At 38.2% G+C, this 23,312-nt stretch overlaps 1 protein-coding gene across 3 annotated transcripts in view; it reads right to left on the reverse strand.

Annotated features, from left to right (window-relative positions):
* Positions 1-3,167: 3,167 nt before the first annotated feature.
* fndc3a (fibronectin type III domain containing 3A) overlaps positions 3,168-23,312 on the reverse strand; it is a 63,908-nt gene continuing 43,763 nt past the window's right edge. For 2 of the 3 annotated variants that reach the window (XM_060888499.1, XM_060888500.1), the window contains 23 exons: positions 21,702-21,778; positions 21,164-21,416; positions 19,744-20,052; positions 18,607-18,665; positions 17,435-17,604; positions 16,924-16,983; positions 16,691-16,829; positions 16,434-16,487; positions 16,104-16,228; positions 15,737-15,911; positions 15,211-15,297; positions 13,905-14,043; positions 13,750-13,818; positions 13,552-13,670; positions 11,704-11,809; positions 11,441-11,616; positions 9,898-10,011; positions 9,570-9,719; positions 8,742-9,118; positions 8,091-8,303; positions 7,684-7,850; positions 7,453-7,574; positions 3,168-5,833 (listed from right to left, as the gene is read on the reverse strand). In XM_060888499.1, the coding sequence (XP_060744482.1) occupies positions 5,519-5,833; positions 7,453-7,574; positions 7,684-7,850; positions 8,091-8,303; positions 8,742-9,118; positions 9,570-9,719; positions 9,898-10,011; positions 11,441-11,616; positions 11,704-11,809; positions 13,552-13,670; positions 13,750-13,818; positions 13,905-14,043; positions 15,211-15,297; positions 15,737-15,911; positions 16,104-16,228; positions 16,434-16,487; positions 16,691-16,829; positions 16,924-16,983; positions 17,435-17,604; positions 18,607-18,665; positions 19,744-20,052; positions 21,164-21,416; positions 21,702-21,778 (3,575 nt within the window). In that variant the 3' untranslated portion in view covers positions 3,168-5,518. The remainder of the gene's footprint in view (positions 5,834-7,452; positions 7,575-7,683; positions 7,851-8,090; positions 8,304-8,741; positions 9,119-9,569; positions 9,720-9,897; positions 10,012-11,440; positions 11,617-11,703; positions 11,810-13,551; positions 13,671-13,749; positions 13,819-13,904; positions 14,044-15,210; positions 15,298-15,736; positions 15,912-16,103; positions 16,229-16,433; positions 16,488-16,690; positions 16,830-16,923; positions 16,984-17,434; positions 17,605-18,606; positions 18,666-19,743; positions 20,053-21,163; positions 21,417-21,701; positions 21,779-23,312) is intronic. The other variant, XM_060888501.1, reaches the window with a different exon arrangement.

Consider the following 23,312-nt stretch of genomic DNA (forward strand, 5'->3'; position numbering starts at 1 on the left):
CTAATTATAGAAATTAATAAAACTAGTAGGGACCAGTTAACGATGAGTATATCATCTGCACACAGAGAAATGGTTATCGTGGTGAATCAATAGTGCCCTCTTCTGTTGGAACATAAGTACTGCTTGTATAGACACTGACACACACACACACACACACACACACACACACACACACACACACACACACACACACACACACACACACACACACACACACGCATACACAGCTGGTGTTGTCACCACCTCTGAGCTCCAGGGTCCTTAGTTCAGTCCTGAGCTCAGGTGACTGTCAATGTGGCATTTCACACCTTCTCCCTGAACAAGTGATTGTGTACTGGCCAGGTTTTACACAGTGTGAGGCTGAAAGGAGATTGTCCATATGTGAAAGTCTAACACCCAATATGGAAGAAGAAGAAAACACATCAATAACTGTAGAAAAAGGTGTCAATTCAAGGCAACATAACAGTAGGGTTCTTTAGCAAGGTTTGTTCAGAAGGTATGTAATCTGATGCAATTTCCTTTTCAATACAGAACCCGACTACTCCATCTATATATGACAGCTAATGGAAGGTTACTCTATATAAATATGCACCTTTTTGTAAAGAATACACACAAAAAAATACTTCAGCTACACTGTTTATTGCCAACAGCATCGACCTCCAGTCACACACTCCCTTCACTCAGGTTGTAAAACACACTTTCATCTTATGAGGGGAAAAAACACATTTGACCTAAACACTGTCATAATGCAAAACCTTAAAATCCTAGTCCATCTGACCGAATTACAAGCAGCATACATGTTCATATCTACAACAATTTAGTTGGTCATCAACTGGTCATGTGGATCTGGTGTCTAAGTGGGAAAATCACCAAAATAATGGATCTGAATTCTCACAGAATGTAATGAATGGCCTGTGATTAAATGAATTCAGATAAGGCTTTATTTATAAAAACCTTTTTTGAGATGTCATGTTAAGGTGTCAGATAAAATACTTTAGGCGCTCCTATTCTACAAAATTAGACAAAAAGCATCTTCTTAGACATATAACTGATAAGACGGTCCACTTTTATTAAAACAAGTAAGTATATCTAAGTAAGCATAGAAATACAGCTGTGCTCTATGAACCAGGATAATGGACATCCTTAATTCTGCAATAACACAACAATGCTTAAAGGCTTTTGAATGTCACCATGATTCCATAAAGTGAAACTGTGACTTGCATGAAGAATGTGTAAACCCATAATCCTGTTGTGCATTTGGAAGAATGAAACATCAGTGTTGCCTGTTGTTTTCCTGTTTAGTTCATTTAAGTGCTGTCTAATAAAAAGGGCACTCAGTAGTAATTACGCTGAAAAAATTATTTATCTTTAAACTAATCTGGTTTTCTCAGCTGTATAACACTTGAATTCCTCTGATAAAGTAAACGTGATTCGCATATGTTAGTTTTACATACTGTAGTGTGACGTGTTGTAATAATGACGAATTCTATCTGTATAATTGATGAGAACTTATTCCTCATAGTTTAAAAAGATTAAAATGGGAAAATATACCTCAAATGTACAATTTTATAGAAAATACTATTTCAAATTGGCATTCAGGTACACCACCAATCAAAACAATACAAAGATTAAATACTAAAATTAAGAAAAGGCAGTGAGGGAATAGAGCCTTGGGCTTTAGCCTTGGGTTTGGGCTAACATCAAAATCAGGAAGGGAGATGAACAGATACCATTAATATCCTAATCTTCTAACTGGAAGAGGAAACTGGACCTTCCCAAATCCAGCAATCTTCACACTTAATTAAATTTTGTAATGCAAAAACTTACTTTTATAGTGTTAGCTAAAATGCCACATGACAAACGATATCACATAACTCATAATCTAGAGGATGCCTACATTCAGATGCATTTATCTTTATTTATCCTATAAGCTAATGGTATGGATGACAATGTGGTTGAATTTGGTTTCCTGTATTCTTAGGTTAGACTGCATTTTTTTTTAATGCACTTTGATATGCAGCTATTTTGGATTTTATTTGGAGTGTAAATAAATGGAGTGGTTTTTATTGTTGGTGAAAAAGCTGCTGTTATGAATTATATATTGTTTAACATTCCACAGCAACAGAACAGGAGGAGATGCGGTTTGTATTGCTGATGTGTAGCGTTACACAGTAGGACACACGTGCAAGCATCTGCTCTCTAGTGAGTGATGTGTGTGAGAGATGGGAATCATGAGGAGACAAACATTTGCTTTGACAGAGGTCTTAACCTGATCTTAAAAACACTATATTTATAAAACCATATTTTAAGGGGTTTGTGTAAAAAACTTTGTATCACCCAGTGATACTACTTTAATGTAGTTTATACAAGCTTTTATTTACAGCTAGAAATACATTACATACATTAAAATACAATACATACATTTGCTCATCTGTTTAACAGAAACCTTTATCAACTAGAATTTTACTACGTACTATGAAATTATATACTTTAAATTAGTCGAGTAAAAGGTTCATTCTTTCCTCACCCATCTTTCACGTGACAGTCTCCTTTTGAAATTATTTCTAACTGTGGCATGCAGAGTAATCTGTATTTTAAGTAGAATATATTGAACCCAGAACTCCTCATCTCTGATGGAGCTCCATGTTGCTATGGTTGCATCTGGAAAAAAAAATCTAAAGTGTTGCTTCAAATATACACTCCCCTCCGAAAGTATTAGAAAAGCAAGGGCAATTAGTTTGTTTTTTCTTTATGTTGGAGAAATCTGGGTTTGAGATAAAGCACATGATCCCTGCTAGAAAAAGTCTTTGTGCATATATATGCACACATTTTTTATATATGGTGCACGTAACTCACATTAGAGAGGGTGCATAGAGTTTGTCTGTCTGCTTCTTAAAAACATGTCTGGAAATGAACCGGTTATGCTAGGTGCCCACTAGGTTTGAATATGTGCATGGAGCCCTGAAATGGACTGACATTCTCATCCAAGGTGTATTCCTGCTTCACAGCCGGTGTTACTACAACAGGCTCTGGGCCCACTGTGGCCCTGACCAGTAGTAAACAATAGTAAATGGTTACTGGCAATGAGTGAATGAAGGGAAGTGCTGCAAAATGCTAAATATTTCTTTGATTTTGCTCAGTTAGAAAAGAAGAATTCATAAAGACAATTAAGAATTATAAATTTTTATTCTGTAGATATCATGACTTTACAGATACACTTTAGATACATATTTATGATTATACATTTCTGAATTCATAACGAACATTTTAAAGTGATATGTCTGGTACTATGTATAGTATAACAAATTTTTCATTTTGGAATGTACGGGTGTATGAGGTAACTGCAACCATTAAAATTACATAAAAATGGTCTCATTTTTGTGCATATTTTTGTAGTTTTTTTCTTTGTAGTCTCCTCCATGGACCAAATGTAGAAGCCTACTATGGTGGGGGAGATGTTAAAATGGCACATTTTGCAATTACAGTTTTATCACTATCAAAAATAGGAATTTGTTTTTTTTTCTTTTTTCCTTCAGTGACAGAGAAGACATCTGCAAACCACCTAGACCAAATCATGTAATTAAACCAAAACTTGCAAGGTACCTGTAGTTCTTACATGGTGATGACAGCACCACTGCCATAACCACTCACGACATTAGACCTCACAACTAGATTGTCTCACTGCCATCACGCAGCTTCGGCAATCCATCACAATGACTTTACACAGAGAAATGGCAAACAAATCTGTTTCACAGGAAGTACATGTAGAATCAACACATTTTAGAACTGCTTTTTGCTTTCATCATTTTTTTTGTTTTGTTTTTTTTTTCCCCTGCATGATTAACCTTATTTTCTTTGTTGCATAAATAAAAAAAAAAAACCCCTTCAAATATGTGATTCAAATGAGGAAAATAAGAATAACATTAGTGAATAAGGAATACTTATTCATTATATATATTCAGTATTAAGGAAAAAAAGTTGGTAAAAATAAACAAAAAATGATCAGAGAAATTAAGAAAATACTATGCAGAAGAAATGGTTGATTCTAATCACATCTGAAATCATTACTCTTGAAACAAAAGATTTCAATAACATGTTTTATGGTACAACAACTCAACATCCAAAAACACAAGGGCTTACATAACCAGAGTGTGTGTTCCATAAAACGCATCACAAGATCAAGACGGAGTCAGTACTGTTGTTATTTTTTTCTTCTCACTAAGGTGCAAAAATAAACGGATAAGCATACATTTTTTTTTGTGCTGGACAATATTCTGGAGCAAAGCATGTAAAATCAAGCTACAGTATACTTACAAGATAATAAAAATAACTTTTGACTGTGTTAGGTTCCTTGTTTTTTTCCCCTCCCCCCACCCCCATAGTCATTGATCTAACCCTATACCAACCCAGATCTCAAATGAGCAGGTCCTTGCATCATGCTGTACAAAAATATACTACCATTTCTCGTCTTTTTTTGCATCCCTACACATTCTGCACATGAAAAAAAAGGGTTTTAAGGAAAGTGCTAAATGAATGTTCTATAAGGTGAACAAGTATATCAGTCTCCCTTCTCTCAGTGATGTCATTAAACTAATCTCCTAGTGAGAGCTTGGTACCTTCAGGACCTCAAGGCTTTTCATATCTCTTCACTTTCTTCCACATGTTGGTGGGAGATTGGTGTCCTCTACCTCCCTTTATCCCTCTCCTCTGTATTCACTGGCCCTCTGAGTTCCATCCCTTAACAGCACACCAGTGACCAGCTCATCGGTGAACAGCTTACCAAAGAACAGCAGCCATGGCACCAATGGTCAGTGCAACAGGTTGAACAACTCAAATGAACAGCACCTAGTGCACCAGCAAACAGCTCAGTGGCAGGCCAATGACCAGTGCACCAGCAAACAGCTTACCAATGAACAGTGCCAGTGCACCAGCACACAATGTACCAGCAAACAGCTCACCAGCAAACCACACACCAGCACACAAATGACCAATGCACCAGCAACAGCTCACAGCGTACCAGCAAACAGCTCGCCAGCAAACTGCACACCAGCGTAAATGACCAGCGCACGAGCGAACAGTGCACCAGCAAACCACGTAGCAGCAAACCGTGAACAATCACCATGCCAGTTATGGAACACAGATCCAAAGTCACATACCAGACAAATGATAATAAAACTAAATATAAATAATAAAAAAACTATAGCTACAGACATAAATGAATGTTAAAAAGGAGTATGCAGTGAGTGGTAAGCTTCGTTCCTAATCCTTCAGTACCCACCTCCCAGCTAATGGGAAAGCAATACTGTGCTTTCTAATAGCGCTGCAGAGAAAGAGAAAACAATCAAAAAGAAAAGTTGGTGGAAAAATTCTACAGCCTCAGCTTTTTTCTTCCCCTTATCCTTCCCTTTGCTCACCGTTTCCTCAACCCACTTTGGTGCTGAGAATGAAACAGACAGAAAATGAAATAGACAGAAAAACTAAACCAAAACAACAGGATTTGGCCTTGCGTCTTCACGGATCACTCGATGACGAGGTACTGGATGGCCACGGCAATGAGGATAGAGGTGAGAGCGAGCAGGGCGATGATGAGGAGGGAGAACTGCTCGTCTGTGAGGCTGCGTCGAGGCTGCTGGCTCTCGCTAGCTTTAGGCCCCACGCTGCTGGATGAGCTGGGAGATTCGATGCGAAGAGGCAGTAAAGTGACACTGGAACTGTACGGCCCCATGATCTCCGGAGCATCCTGGCACTGGCGGATCGCACACACTCTAAAACGGTATTCAGAGGACGAGCTCAGGGAGGAGAGGCGGAATAGAGTGTCTGAGCCCTTGTATATCTAAAAGACAGAAAACAAATAAAAGAGACTTCATTACAAAGCACAAAAGTTATTTGTCTTTTTGGTTAATTCAGAATACAAAGATTAAAGAGAGATGCAGGAGTTTATTTTCACCTAGTCTAGGTTTTTAATGGCAGATAACAATGGCTAAAATAATGTTCATTTTGGTCACTAATAAAAATAGGCTTTTAATCATATAATAAATAAAATCAAAGTAGTGAACACAAAGCAGATGCTCAGAAGTTTGATATACTCTCTCTGAACATACTTCACATGCTTTTGGTGTGTTTAAAAGACACCTGTGATGAGTTTGAACAAAAGTGAGTGTACAAAGCCAAAGCATCCCATCTGCCCACCCACCTCCTCTGAGACTGCTTCACAGTCACATGTGAATGAATGTATGTGTGGAAACTGAAAGAGGCTTTAATGTTACAGGTCCAACCCCATATCGTTAGATGTGTTTATTACAGTCAGTATTGGGTCATACTGAAAATATCAGTTTTCGAGAGCAAGATAGTGCTGTGGCTCTTCTCTCCCTACAGATCTGTCTGATTCATCCTGATGCCCTATTTCTGCTTGGTGCTTCTACGCTTATGACTCACTTTATTGATGCTGAATGTCCTACATATATACCCCAAAGATCTGTATTTTGGGGGGGGAAGTATACATTTTATTTTTTATTTATTTTTTAATTGTATATTTTTTATGCCCATGTACAACTTGCTTTGGTGTATAATTTCACATGGAGACTACAGACTTGTAAAACTGTCCAGATTGTCCTTTGCTAATCCCAGGACCCTTCATCACAGTATCCTCATATGCTCCTCATTTCAACAACTTCAGTAATGTTTGAATTTAAAGTTGAAGAAGAGTTCCGATTTATAATCCTACTATCTACAATCACCCTGAAGAGGAAAGGGTTCCTTTTGTGTCTGGTTCCTCTTAAGGATTCTCTCTGATTATGTCCCAGGGACATGGTTACCTCCTTGACAGTCATTAGGGATCTGAATCTACATCCAGATTTCTGTAAAAATGCTTTATTAAAATTTCTATAAAAATGAAGATGAAAGATGTTAAGATGAAAATTAAGTTAAGATGAAAATGTTCTGAAATTATCACGTTGTCCAGAGAATAAAGGCTACTTATTTTATTTGCGTTTTACTATTTTATTTGCTTGATATGTTTTAGAAATAATGTATGACTGTAGAAAACAAAGTAATGCATCAATGTTCATTTCTCTTAGTTGAATAGATTTGCATTCTGTTTTCATGTCAAAGAATCAGACTGGACTCATAGTTTGTTTAGCAGTTTCTTGTACATTAACATACGTAAATGAACAAATAACGATTTTAAACCTGAAAGTGCTGTTTCTATTTCCACATTTACATTTTGAAATAGGACGATTTAAATATTATTCATACTTTTTTCAAAATTATTTAGTCATTTTTCATATACAATCAAACATACACTTGCTGTTTGCTACCTGCTCTCCTATTCTGACAGATATACGTTTCTTTACTGCTTTGAAAAACCATAAACACTCAATAGCATTTCTGATGAAGCATAAACCAGTTACCAGACTTGCTGATAAAACCATTCTGTTTCATCAACATAGGTACCTGTTTAAAGTCAGAATTTCCCTGCATGCACTGCAGGCAGTAAATGATTGGATCTCCCTTCATATGTGGCAGGGACTCCCAACTAATCTCACAGGACTCATCCAGTCGTTCCACACGTGGTGCTAGAGACAGATATACACAAAGAGAACACACCAGAAGTGAAATACATCAAAACACAACCGGACAGTGGTCTAAGCTCCAGGTGAATGGTAAGAGAATGGAAAGACGTACCTTTGAGTGGAGCTGGTGGTGAGCGGGGGGTGGTGAAGGTGTACACAAGAGAGAAGGGCCCTTCGCCCGCCTCGTTAAAGGCTTGGATGCGAAACGAATAAGAGGTAGACTCATTTAGCCTCTGCACTTTGTGAGTGTGGCAAGGTCCTTTATACAAGGATATAAACCTACAGAAGGACAGACACAGCAACAAGTCTTGGTCTGTCTGTCTTAAGCAAGAGGGATTAAATAAACTTTACAGGGACATTGTATCAAGCAATGACAATTGGAGCAGGTATTTTACCCAGAGCTACTGTAATATTTTACTGATGATCCATCTACATAACTAGGGAGGTTTTCATAACTACTACTACTTCTGCTTTTTTTCAAGGACCATGCTGTATGTGATGCATGATGTATGGCCTCACCTGCCATTTCTGTCCTCCAATTGGAGCTGGTACTGCAGTGAGTCTGTGGGGGAATTCTTGGCTGGACCATCACCCCACTTCAGCCTGAGTGTCTGGTGGCTGAATGCAGTGCACTCCAGCCTCGGTGGCAGAGGAGGCAGAGGTTTTGTCTTTAGTTTAAAAGTGTGGCTAAAGGGACCAGCACCAAGGCTGTTTAGAGCCTGGATCCTTATCCTGTGGGGGGGCGCGCACACACGCACACACACAGATGTATTTATACAGTACATTAAACTTCACACGGAGTGTGAAAACTACAACAGAGTTTTACTATTAGTCTGGTTTCTATCCATGTCCTAATTTTAATGAAGCCAAGAAATTTGGCAGAAAAGCACATCTCATTTCGTTAACTAACAATATGCAAAGACTCAGAAGAGAGTGCAAGAAGATAAGCATTAGTCAAACGCTGTCATTTAGACATTGGAATTCCTTTTTTTTTTTTTTTTTTTGCATTTCCAGCCTTTTCCAATCTGGAAATCTAACAATAATAACAATATATGGCTCGGCATAAAAAAGAGCAATAGATTGTGCTGCGGCTAACATTGTCATAAATTTCTTAAATATGCCTATTCTGAGGAAATCTCTAAAAGTAGCAATCCTAACTGCTATGTTTACCTGTAGGTGGTATCAGGTTGAAGGTTCTGTATAATGTACTTCGTTACAGGGCCGGTGGAAATTGGCTGTCTCTCTCCTATATCAATCAGGTAAGATGTAATCTCTGCTCCATGATCACACGGTGCCTCCCAGCGGAGCCCCAGGCAAGTAGAAGGGGAATAGAGTGGAGGAGAGGGTCTTTCTCCATCTTCTTCCTCCTCCTCTTCTTCTTCTTCATCCTCCTCCTCCTCTACCTCTCCTCTGTCAGGGCCCTTTGCTTCCATCCTCATCTCGCTCTCGCGGAGAGCATGAACAACACTGACCATAGCAGGCACAGAGCAGGGCGTCTGGCACAGTATAACTTCGCTAAACGGTCCCACGCCGGCCACATTCACTGCCTGAACACAGACAAAACACATGTAGGTGAATATTATTAACATTATCTAAAAATGAAAAGGAAAAAAAAGAAATAAAATGATTATTATAACCGCTGTGGACGCAAAAGAATGTTTAAGTACTTTATCACGGAGAACTATTGATGAGTGCTTAATCGACAAATGGCATCAATGAAAGCTAAATGAGAACAGTTTAACTTTTTCTACACATAAAAATGAAGTAAAATCAGAAACTTATTAGGGAAACTAAAAAAGACTAAAAAGATACAATATGAATCAGTGGACATTTTTCTGGCATATTTTAAGGATATTCTTATACCAGAGTTGAGGTTTAATGTGTCTTTGACAGACAGATGGTAGATATTTTTTGTTTCTGCTTTCTGCTAACAGAAGTGATGGGAATATCATGCACTAATGGTCACCACAATACGTGCTTTCATTTTCTAATGCTCACCTGCAATCTGCAGAAATAGTTGGTAGCAGGTAGCAGGCCTTTCAGCTCATAGCTCATTGCAGCTCCACTGTAGATCATCTGCATGCTTCCCTCAGCTGCTCCCCACTCCAACCGAAACTCAGTCACTGCTGCACCATTACACGAAGGAGCCTGGAAGACAGGATATGTTTTAACTGCTAAATCCAAGTGTATGGATATCCAGTATATAGTTATGCTGGCTGAAGAAAGTTGCTCTGAATGAACAGCTGAGTCTTCTTTTAAAAGTGCAACATGAGTTTCATGATGTGAACTTTTCACCAGTACAATGAAATATAAAGCAGGTCCTTACTTCCCAGCTGACCACAGCACAAGAAGGAGATTTGCAGGTGATGTGAGGAGGTCGACAAGGCTCAGGTGCTCCTGGTCCTGTAGTCACCTCAATACGCTCGGAGAAAGGCCCATACTGGCAACCGTGAAAATACACAAGAATAACATGATGAAATTAGTGTCATGGACAGAAGGAAACACTACAGCTGTCAATAGGATGGCATTTACAACCATTTTGAGAAGTTAAAAATAAACCTACAAAAGACACGATTAATGTAAAGGCCATGTGTATAATGAACTATGAATACATAACATTATAATGCATTCATGAGGCATCATACATGCTGATATAACCCTTTATAAACATGTTACAGTTGCATTCTAGTTTTTAGTTATGCCTATAATGCATGTATAAATTATTAATATAATGCAACAGAAGTGGGTATAACACTTACAGCTGCCAATACCAAAGTGATAGTAATCTGACTATAAGTAGATATGAGAGTATTATAATTGCTTATAAATGGTACTTGTCAGAACTATTTAACTACTTTAAATCGATGGCCTCGTCAATGGTTTCTCAAAGATCACGCTACAATTAACAGGTTTCCTGTTAATCATGCTTAAATAATTGTCTATAAATTTTATTCAATTTAAAAAAAAAAGAACAATAAAAAAAACAGGCATTCATTCCATCATACCGCATTATGCAAAGTTGCTGGTAATATAATGCAATAAATCATAAAGTAACATGTCTAAAGTATAAATTCTAATGCACGGTCATAAATTATACCAATGTGTATAAGGTCTTAGTAATGCATCGTAAGATGAGTACTGTTTATATATACACATATATAAAACACATGTATATATACACATGTAGTTAATTATAAATAAGACATTGACAGAAAGTGTTACCGACACATGACCATTCCTACTCTCGTTACACACAGACGGATTACTAAGATCTCGTTACATACTAAGAGCAGAGTTACTTTTAGTGTCCTCAAGAGCAATCACACATTTGGGAAAATATCAGAAACCAAATCTTTTCTTTAATGTTGCTCTCTAAAGTTATTTGATTTCCAGCAATGGTAAATTACAAAGAAAAAACAACAGCTGCCATGTTAAAAGTCTTTGTTCTACTCTGTTAGTATGCTGTCTGTGTATGTTATTGTTTAAATGCAACAAATAATGGTTTAGTGTAGTTGCATATAGTATTTTCTTTCTATGTAAAGCCAATTCTACTAAAGCCTGTCAGAGTGAGAGGTTGTTTCTATGGTAACAGTCAATGACTACTGGTTTTTTAGCATATACTTTTGTGAGATCTGACACCACACGATTACTTTTCAAGCAATAAGTGAATTTTAGGACTCAAATCCCAGTATAATGTGTGCACTGCAAAATAAAAAAAATAAAAAAAGAAAATGCTTAAGAGTGAAAATCTTTAAACTCATGAGCAGTGGAGTCAAATGCGACTAACAGCCTGGTTTTTAGTTTCAGTTCAGGCATTTTATTTTAGTTTTCCATTAATGAATGCTGTCTAAATGGTGTGTAGTTCTAACCCCAGCTTTATTGGCTGCTCTCAGACGAAAGCCGTATGTTCGCCCAGGTAGGAGACTGTGCACAGTGCATTCAAGCTCTTGGCCTTGATACACCTCTCTGGCCTCCTCAGCCTGAGGGGCAAATATCTCCACACTGTAAGTACACACCGCACTCCCGCCATCGACCTGAGGAGGAGCTGACACACAACAACAGGACAAGTAAATGTAACACTAAAACACAAACACACGCACAAAATAAATAAATAAAAATGTTGTATGATTACCCCAGCGAAGTTGCACCTCTCTGGCTTTTGGCTTGCCAATTACTCTGGGAGTCTGACAGGGGCCAGGAGGAACAGCTGGAATCTGGACCTGCAGGGTCTCCGAAAACTGACAAAGAATATAAAAATAGGGTTAAAAGAACAGCAGTGATAAAAACAATTAAATTCAAGTTTATTTGTATGGCGCTTTTTACAATTGACATTGTCTCAAAGCAACTTTACAGAACATAAACATGGAACAAAAGGTTAATATAAAGAATAATATAAAGATTAATAGAATACAAAATTCAAGATTAATATTAGATATATTTAGTTCACAATGTGTATGTATTTATCCCCTATGAGCAAGTCTGAGGTGCCTCAGGCAGCAGTGGTGAGGAAAAACGTCCTTCGATGGTAAGGAAGAAACCTTGAGAGGAACCAGCTTAGACAACTAAAGGCAAGGGAGTTAGAACAGGACCTTCAGAAATTGCATTAAAAATACAGACAAACACACACTTTTGTTTATTAATATTCTGATGCCAGTGAACAGCAATTAAGTTTGTGCAATAAAGACATGCCATGCAAATGCCTTGCCAATCATCCAAAAGGTCACTGAATGCACTTCACCTAATGAGGTACAGTTGGAACAACACTTTGATCAGCTCATCGTTATAAAGCCATTCATTTAAAGCTTATGTCGCTGTTTAAAAACACTATAATTAGTCTGTAATCTAAAATCCTTCATTATCATTAGAATCAAGATAAATGTGCAAGTTATGAGCAGCATACAGAAATGTTATAACTATTTTTTCAAACAAAACACATCCACACAACCTTCTGCAGGATGGTAAAAGACTTCCACAACTGCATAATTCTCAGGCTGCAGCCCACTAACAATTATACCTGAAACCTACCAGAAAAGCTACTCTTCAATTTGACTTTGACACTGAGGCCAGTGTCTTTATTGTGTCTAGTTCTGTAAATTAAAGCTAATTTGCAAAAACAAAAGTGTGTGCGAGTTAATGGATGTTTGTGTTGGACTACTTTACCTCGCTAGTCACTGGTTAGATTTTTTTTTTTATACATTTAGATTTTTCCATTTCTTTCTAAACACAGTAAAAATTCCTAGTATTAAAAAAGTACTGCAATTGAAAGACCTACTTGAACATCTGTAGAGAACTTATAGATGAACTCAAACAGTCCACCATTAATTAATTCACTGTAGTACTACTGTAAAGTATTTTGTGAGAATGAAAGTGATATAAAATGACCCTGTAAAATCTCTCTTCCAACCCTTTAGTTCAACCTTAAAAATGGCTGATTTGAGTGCTTTAAATTGGCCTCCATAGGGTTTGCAACTTTGGAACAAACTGCTAAACCAGTGTTTCTATGGCTCAGATGGTGAGGTGACTGAGCAGAGAATTCTGCTTTCCTCAGTCATTAGCATGGCTCCAGATCTCAATTCTTGCTCACTCACAGCACTATGCCAAAAGGGGGTCTAGTTATGGAGATTTTAAAAGAAAACTTTTAAAAAAGTACATGTTTTATTCATGTACTTGGGACATTCAGAAAAAAGTTCCCTATAATCTAGCATGTAGCGCTTTTCAACATTCACAATTAAAAATAAACATACGGTATTGATAGATCAGTACATCGTTTACAGTTTTGAGCATTTTTATAGTTTACTTTATAAGATGCATTTGTTTATAACGTATACATCATATATGGTATATATCACATATCTATTTTAAATAGTCACCTCTGAGGCACTGAATCTCTGGTGGTGTGTTTCATGCCAAATTTACAAAGTCTATGCAGGCAACGTTAAATTATTTAAAAAATGTGTTTGTATGCATGTGTGCGCTTTACTGGGCTTTGTCCTCCTTTGCTCTGACAGCAGACTCTAGCTTGGTATGTCCCACCTGGCTTCAGGCCATCACACACACATTCTGTAGCTGAACCCCTGTACACTTCCTCCCAAGAGGAGCCTGAAAACATAAACACAAACACAGTTATATCAAATGCTTAAATAATTACACAAAACTTAAGAATCCCACTGGAACATACCACTTAGTCCTTCAGACAGCTCCACCACATACTCAGTCACATCTGAGCCACCAGTCTCTTTGGGGGGATCTGTGGGAAGAGTTGGAGCAGGCAGCCAGTGTAAATACATCGCAGCTAATGCAAGTTCAAAGCCTGCGACTCAAAGCTGAACTCACCCCAGGTCATGCGGAAGCTGGTTGGATGTTGTTTGCCCTTAACACAGGGTTTGTAGGGGCAGCCAGGTCTGTCTGGGGCCGTAGCAAACTCTGACACAGGACTCGGGTTACTCTTTCCTTCCGTATTATATGCAGCAATCTGAATAATACCAGCATATTAAGTCACAGCAGCACTTTAACCAGCATCATAACTCAGAGTGTATAATGTACAGTATTATTGCTAACAAAACAGCAACACAAAAGAAACAGCATTAAAATGAGGTCCATGATCAACAGAAGAACACTGTGAAGAACAAAAGGCTAATGAGCACTTAAATGAATACTACAACTGGTTCTTTTGAAAGACGTCATCACTTCAACTGCACATTTATAATAGGACCAAAAAGCTCCAAAAGAATCACGACCAACATCAACATGACAACATCATCCTGCTTAGTTATTATAATCAGTATTAAGCAAAGCACACTGACAACCTATGGTGACAGGGTGTAATTGGACCAATAAAAGAGAAGAGTTGCTCAGCAGGTACTAACAGTCTCATCAGCATCCTGCTAGATGCAATCATCACATTAACGGACTAATCTTTAGGACCTTTCCCACAGTCAGGCCTTCTTCTGAATGCTGCACAGTGACAAGTTTAACGTCCCATTAGCTACTTGTTAGTTGAGTTGGTCAGTGTTGTTAATGGAAGGTTACAATCTAATTTTGGTTAAGATTTTCTCATTCTCCTTGTTTTTGGTTAAGGCTCAATATATCATGACTTAAGTGGTTTCAGTGCCTCACTTGACCAGACGCTCTTCACAATCATCATGACAGTTGTGCTAATCACATGCTGGGCAAACTGCCTGTTATTTATGAACATTTATTCATTTATAGTGGACTGGACAGTCAGTCAGACTGAGCCTCCCACTGTGAAACTGGGTACCAGGAAGGGTATCAAAATACTTCAGATAAAAGCTGACACCAAAACGACTGATTATAATAATCAGAAACTATAAATACCCTACTATATGAATAGAATGCAGCCAGAAGCTGCACTTTAGACAGCTAAATAAACCTGCCAATCAGCATTTGGCTATCCTCCGATTATTACAATTATAAATATGTATATATTAGCTGCTATCTTGCTGCAGAAAGGCATCTGCATCTGATGTTACTAATAAATCTGCAAACGATGTTGTTAATAATAAATATAAAGCTTGATATTAGCCATTGTGGTCTAATATAACTTCCTCACTTAACAATACATTTCACTTCCAGACACAATCTTTGAGTACACGTATACCAAAGAGAACACTATTCTTACCCTGAATTTGTACTTGGTGCTCCGGTGCAGATTCCTCACTGTGCATGACAAGTCATCACCATCATAACTGACCTGGAACCCATATCCCTGTAAATCCAGTCCCAACAGTCAGAGCAGTTAAAAATACATAATCTTGTACCTGCTTGTCTATTGTCTGTAAAAGTGAGACTCCCTTCACATGAATCTAAATACCAAGTAATGTCTAGAATACCGGCATATCTGTGAGAACCATAGATAAAGATATTAAAGACATAGGCATGATAGGAATAGACTATTCCCTTTTCACGCTGTAAAATGGATGGTTGGCTGTGTGAAAAATCAAAAATCTTAAATCCAGGTTTGCCTTCAATGACTGCAAATACATGTGCTGTGGAAAATTTTCACTTCTTTGTTAATTATGGGAATAAGCTCAACATTAGCTTGTGAATGCACAGACAGTAAACTAGTCTAATTTAGCAAAGTGTCTATGGGGCACTTTTTTGTGATCTTGGGAACATACAATATATTATATGTGCTGGGTTCTCACCGAGCCCTCTTCTTCCATTTCCAGTATGTAACCGATATCGTCTTCTTTTGGTGAGCTGTCTGGCCTGTTCCACCGCAGGGAGAGCCAAGTGACCCCAGCCTGGATCAGCTCAGGGCTCTTTGGAGGTGCAGGGACACTGCATGAGGTCAACATGTCTACAGGTTCACTGAACTCACTACAACAGAGAGTAAACACACATAAACCCATGTACAACTCAAGAAAAAGTCTCTTAAGTAGTAGCTGAATAAGTACACACTTCTACATCCACATCCATCACGTAGCATTAGGCTCAGCGCACATGCACGCACGCCCACACAGAGCACGCACAACCCACACAGAGCACGCACAACCCACACAGAGCACGCACCTGACACCCATGTCATTTTTGGCTGCTAGGCGGAATGAGTATTTGGATGCTGGCGAGAGCTTGGTCACCCTGTACTGCTTCTGAGGGCCATAGTAGCACTGCTCGAACACTCCTGTTCCTTTACCCTGTTTAGATATGACAATTCAAATACACCAAAGGACACAAAGTTACAATAAGCACACAATATGTACACAACAAATTTAGAGCCAAAGTATAAAATAACTTAAAATGGTAATCAAAAGTATGGAACATGATGGGCATTTTATACATCTAATTATTTAGGTTATATTCCTACACACAAAACGTTTGTGATGGTGCGTAAAGCATCACCTCGTCCCACTGCAGAATGTAGTTTTGAATTTTGGAACCGTTGTCACATGGAGCCTGGAAGAAAATATTTGATTTAAAATAAATAGTCCATGGTGTAGTTAGGTGGTTATTAAAACATTGAATCACCAATTGTACTGATTTGTATTTTCTAATTAATATTTGTTTTAAAAGATCATAGTCAGAGAAAGAATTATGGCCTTGTGTGCTGCAAAAAAAACACAAACGATTATTTATGTGCTTTCATGTGCGAAGAACACCTTCCACTGCAGGACGAGACAGCTTTTAGTGCCGCTGGCTTTGCGAGGTGGGATGGGTGCGTCAGGTTCACAGCTCAGTGTTGTAAAACTTGCGGGCTCAGACGGGGTTCCTTGTAAACAGTTACATATGGCCTGGACCCTACAGGTGCACATGTACATATTATTACCACTTAATGTTAGAAATCCTGAAGGTCGTAAATGAGTATAATGATGCATCTAACCAGATTACAGACCTGACATGGTAGTCTGTTGCTGGTCTTAGGTTCTCTATGGTTGCACTAAGCTCCTTTCCACTGGTCCAAAAAGATAGAAGGAAATTAATAACATTTAAAATGTCAGTCATAAACATTAAATGGTTTAAAAAAAAAAAGTAGCTAAACCAAATCAATGTTCAAAAAGTGTTCATAAATTCAAAAAGTAAAAAGAAACAGTGTCTTTACAGTTTATCCCAGAAATACATGGACCTAAACACTGCAACAAGCAAAGACAAAATGTGTTTGTTTTTTTCTTTTAATTTAATTTGACAAGAACTAAATAACATTTCATCGAGATCAAAATTACATGGCAAGTAGTAAACTGCACATTCTTTTCTTGCACAGAGCATATTGCACAGCTTGTTAGACCCTGACTGTCACATCAATTCAGTTAAGTTATTGCATATGGATCTTTCTAGGTCCAAATGAACTTTGGACATGTCATTAATGTCTATTGTGCAGCCTACAAACTGAATTTATATTGTATTACCTGTAGGCAGTGTTGTATTTGCCATCCTTGCCACTGTACGAGACGGACACCTCATAGCTGACAGTTGGCTCCTCAGGATTCTCTTCTGGCTCTTTCTGCTCCTCATCTGCAGTTTGCCTTACTGGAGCGTTCCAGCAGAGACACGCTCCTCTAGCCTGAATATCTGCCACCTAAAGATATCACAGATCAGTGACCCTCATGTCACTTACGTATCGAGTTATACAAGATGAATTCAGGCACATGAGTACTCCAGAAATAAAACAAACAAAACAAAACAAAACATAAGTAAGAGTAAGAATGTTTTGTTTCTGCAGATACAGCTTTGTGGCAGTGGATATCTCTGATTCTTTAATAATCAAAGCACACAACAGATGCACAAATCCATAGCACACTGAAAGCTTAAAACAGATTCGCGTCCCCTAGTTTGTGCTATTTTACTGTTCTCTACTTCTGTAACCGCTGCTTATATCCCTGTAGCCATTTCTGTGGAAATAATCAGTCCATCTGGACCAAGATAGCCTTCAACCAAAGCCCTTGCTTGACTGCCTGCCTCATTTCCTTCTGTCTCTTTATTTAGCCTCTCAGGGCTCTTGTAAAGATTGTGACAACAAAACCAATGTAACTAGCTGCTACACAAGAATATCACAACTTTTATTAACTACAACACTTATGGCAGCACTTAAAAGCGATTATGCTTATTTTATAGACCAGATCATAGGTCCAAAAAAAAAAATAAAAAAATAAAAAATATGAACAACCTGATATGACGATCATTCTTAATCTTGCAGTAAAAAACCTGGAAACCCCCATTTAGAAATAGTTTGCTAATACAGATGAATTTAACTGATTGGCACAGCCTCAGAATGTTTAACGTAATAAAACTACACAGAGCAAAATACACATTATTCTGGCATGTTCTACAGACTTAAACAAGGATGTAGTAATTTGGTTGCTGCTGATGTTTTATATAGAGCATTAATGAGCCTTTACAGTCAGTTATTACTCGATTTCTAGAGACACAACTCACAATACTCACAAATGTGTAATCATGCAATTGACAAAATATAAAGTCACAGCTATCGTATACAGTGACAAATAAACGATCGTTGGAGGCTTTCGATAAACCAGAGGATCACTCGTATAATGTATGGATAAATCTTCCATATACTTACCACAGGCTTGCTAATATTCTTTAACCATTCGCGAAGAGCCTGAATCTTTTCATTCGATTCTGAGAAGAGAAATTAACAGTTGAAAACAATAGCTTCGACATGATTGTTTACTTTCTCACTTCTCTATACAGGACATTCTAAAAAGATCAGAAAACTCTGTAGCCCCAGGTCAGGCTGTGATAGTGAGGTCAAAGATGCATAGTTCAGTCAGGCTACATACAGGATTGTGTGAGTTCCTAAAGCTGGTTCACAACTCTCAAAAGCTGTAGCACCAGTTCCCACGCTAGAGTGGAGATTTGACAGGACTATCATTTCTGCTATTTAACTGTCTGCCTCACCAACTGATCTATATTTTAAAAAGAAAAAAAAAAGAACAGTTTAAGGTTATTAGAATCATGAAGTCTGGCAAACTTCAGTGATCTGAACCATCATTGGTACAAATCCTTGGCAGTCTATGGATGATCCTGCACTGGACCATAAAGCTCACACATTACAGTACAACACAAATTTACAGTATGCACTAAGACCTTACACCCTTTAAAGTCACCAAAAACATTCCTATCTGATGCACTACTGTGGTGGTATGGGACATATCCGTAATTATATCTGCCATACAACAGTCATATTGAATAGAACATGTTATGAGGCAATAACTCTCCCATGTCACATGATTAATATTAACTCGCATTATCCCAATTCTGAATTGCTAGACTTTTGGTTTAGGCATCAGTCTCTTATACAACGCTTATGCCTGACAGCAAACTATTTAGTTCAACATATTCCACAGTGATGATGCACAAACCTAAACTACAAGTAAAGAATACCCAGAATGCAATGCATATTTTGAAGGCATACAGTGAAGGAATAGTTGGTATTTTGTAAAAGTGTTTATATGAAAGAACACCGCTGAGATTAAAACAGTTTACTTGAATCTCAAGTCCTCTAACCCTGTATAGTGAGTTACGTAGTGCTCCTGAGTCACCAGTGCAGTTGATAGTGACTGGAGTCATTACATAAACAGAAGTTACATGACTTCTGACAGAAGAATTACTGCATGACGGATGAATAACTGGAAATTACTGGAAGTGGTTAATGAATATTATGGCACAATGTATAATGGGATCAGTATCTCCCTACCAGCAGACTCCATGTCTCTCACTCTTCCTGAACATGCTTTTCCTAGGCCACTGAGTGTAGCAGCCTGGCTTTGCTCCTCCACACCTTTGAGAAGGCCATTCTGGAGGTCTCCTCCTGGTGGGGTTCCACGGTTCTTCTGTGGAGAGAGTGGAGGACTATCTTTGGTAGGAGCCTGACCGCCCGCTCCTCCTCCTGCCTGACCACCCTGACGCTCCTTCAACTTCTTCTGCAGCCGTTCATGCGCTTTGTTAGCCCTTTCATCCCGGTGAAACGCTGCGCGTCCATGTGCCGGGTGAGTGTCTGGAGAAACTGGAAACACATGACAGACTGATTGCATATGGGAAAAAGCTTGTGTGCACACACAATGGATGTGTGTGTGTGTGTGTGTGTGTGTGTGTGTGTGTGTGTGTGTGTGTGTGTGTGTATGTATATATACATATATGTATATGTATATATATATATATATATTAATTATACACATACACTGACAAAACACATTTGGGAGAAACCGAAAAACTGCTCATTAACATACAAACATGATCTCCACAAGACATGGTGAACACCAGGGTGAGCATTATCCTTGGCTTCTTTCTACTTCTTGGACTGATGGGCATAATTATATAACAACTTTCTTTTGGTTGATGGAATTCATTAGCAAGAGTTGGAGCCATGCCATATTCTTTTTTCATTTTTTATTATTCGTTTTAATAGTCTTTATAGTTATGGTTTTATAGCCAAACCCTTATCGATAAGATTTATAGAATACTGTCCAGAGATACCTTCTCTAACTCTCTCTGGAGCCTTCCATGTACAGTTGTATTTATATCCAGATCATATAACACGTTAATTGTACACAGGTAGACTTATGAGACTTCTGACTTCTAAAACTAGATTTTGAATAAACAGCATGCCCATAAAAATGGTCAGAACATGCCATGCTTGATCAGACAGTCAAACCATGTGAACAAAAAGTTATTTTTAGCAAAGTTTAAAAAAAAAAAAAAAAAAACATTTATGCAGCTTGAAACCCATTGCAGTTTACTGAGTGTTTGCAAGCAATTTATATAAACAAAGCTCAAATGTGTCTTTTGGTGACTTCAGGCAGCTTTCCAAATTAAGTGGTGACTCATATTTGAGTCTATTAATTTGAGTCTAACTTATATTTGAGCTATTAATTTGTTTATTCACTAGTGTATCTACTCATTATTAATCTCAGCTACAACTTAAGGATATTTAAGTAACTGAGCTGCTGGGATAATGGAGTTATAAAACCAATAAGAAATCAACCTCTAAATCTGTGTTTCTTAATTACACAAAAATGCGTAAACAACAGCAACTATTTACTGAGTGATTTGAGAAAACATGGAATGGATTATCAGTACAAGATGTGTGAGATTAGTCTGTGTGTGTGTACACTCACCCTGGTCTGTGTAGATGTGGGCTGGGTGGTACTGAGAGATGTACTGGGCATTCATGTCTCCAGTTCCGCCGGCCATGCCTGAGTACAGGTGAGGAGGAGGATGAGGCAAGATTGGATGCGGATGGGGAATGAAGGCCTGCAGGTGGGGGTGGGTGGGAGGAGGGGGAGGGTGGTGCAGGGGAGAGTGGCCCCCAGGATGAAACTCTGCCTGAGGCAAGACCAACACTCGCCTTACTCCACTCTCCTCAATGATCTTAGGACAAATCACACACAAAAAAATACAATGAAGACAACAAAACCAAAAAGAAGGAAGCTCCTTAATTGGTATGCACTGTGAATTCGATTGAGTGTATGTTATCACAAATGAAAATTTACATTTCCAGAATTTGGAAGACACCCTTATCCAATTGAGGGTTAAGGGCAGTGGCGGCTTAGTGGACCCTGGGATCGAACTCACAACCTTTCGATTGGTAGCCCAACACCTTAACCACAAGGCTGCCACATGCCCCAAGAAAAAAAAAAAAAAAAAAAAACTCACTTGTTGAACATAACCAGGAGGCACATAGATTGGAGGCACTGAACCATTTGGGGACATCATGGGAACCTGAGCAGGACCTGCAAGAAGACAAATCAATCACACATTACAATACACACTCTCATAAATATCTAAATTTATTCTATTTACTCTATTCTACCAAGCAGTCACTATAAGAGTCGGTCCCAGTGCAAGGAACAAAAAACAGTTCTCAGAAGTGATGCGCTTACAACACTTTATTTAGACCTTTTCAGACAAAAATACTAGGAGCATCCATTAAAACCATCTGTCTTTAGGTGACAGTCACCCCATGTTCTCTCCAAAAAAAAAAACATCACACAAACTTAGGACATTCATCAGTGCTATTAATCAGCGCTATTAGCATTAAGCCTATTCTGTCAGACAGGTTATTCTGTTAGCACTGTTCCAATTCTGTTAATGTAACATTTAAAAAAAAAAAAAACACACTTATGCTTGACACATCATATAAAGCAAGTGTATGTGTATGAAAGCAAATGGGTGTTCGCCACAGTGAGTGATAAGTTGATAAGTACCAGACTCTCCAGGGAAAGCTAAAACTAAAGGCTTGCAATGCTACAAACAAGTCCACGAATCCTGGAAGCAGGGGCATACAAATGTACATTGATTTGTACTGTTAAGGAAATCACACTACTTGCTCTTGTATCTTATAATGTCTGATTAAATCTCACACACACAAAAAAAAAAAAAAAACATACACAAGTTTCAAAGTACATATGTATAAACAAGTCTTAAATCAATGACAGATGCTTATTTTAGGATTCTCTTTGCAAAATTAACCCTTGAGTGACTCTGGAAATGCTGAACCAACGGGCATGATTCAAAAGATCTGCAGACAAGTTCACGTTACAAGTTAAAGACCCTCTGTTAATGAGCATTTGCAGGCAAAATCTGATTCCGTAAGCAGTCAGAAAGTCAGAGTTTGAGTGGCTGACAGATTTTACTAAACAGCCAGCTGCATTTGAAACAAGACACACACTGAGACAAGACACACCCCACCACCTATGGGTTATGTTCATATATTAGACGAGAGATGCGGTTTCTTCAAGGAGTTATGTTTGAGCCAAGGCCAGAAGTGCTAAAAAGTGCAGGGTACTTACCGAAAGAAATTGGAAGACTTATATCTAAAGGGCTAGAGTTAGTAAAATGTCACTCTACATGATATAATGTTATTACTTAGTTTTACTGATTGAGAAACCCTGATGGTGTATAAATACGGAATTATCTTTTATCAGTTTGAGGTAACAAGGCATTGCAGCATTGAACATCTTCAAGCGGGTAAAATGCTTCTCTGAAAAGGTTCTGACACTTAACCACCAACCTACACAAACTCCACCTCTTTGAAATGAATAAACTCCTATCATCACAAGCCTGTTTTCCCCTCGACCAAAAGACGGCTGAAAAAAGGGAACGATGTCTGTAGGAAGAGCCAAAAACACAAGACAATCTAGGTTTACTGCTAATGAGCTGTTACTGTACAGCAAGACCTGCCCACATAGCAGGACAAATACATCCTAGAGAGGATCATATTAGATGAACACAAGCCTGGTACAGATAGGCTTATCAAAAATATTG

The sequence above is a fragment of the Tachysurus vachellii genome, chromosome 15 (genome assembly GCF_030014155.1).
Source record: "Tachysurus vachellii isolate PV-2020 chromosome 15, HZAU_Pvac_v1, whole genome shotgun sequence".
NCBI lineage: Eukaryota > Metazoa > Chordata > Actinopteri > Siluriformes > Bagridae > Tachysurus > Tachysurus vachellii.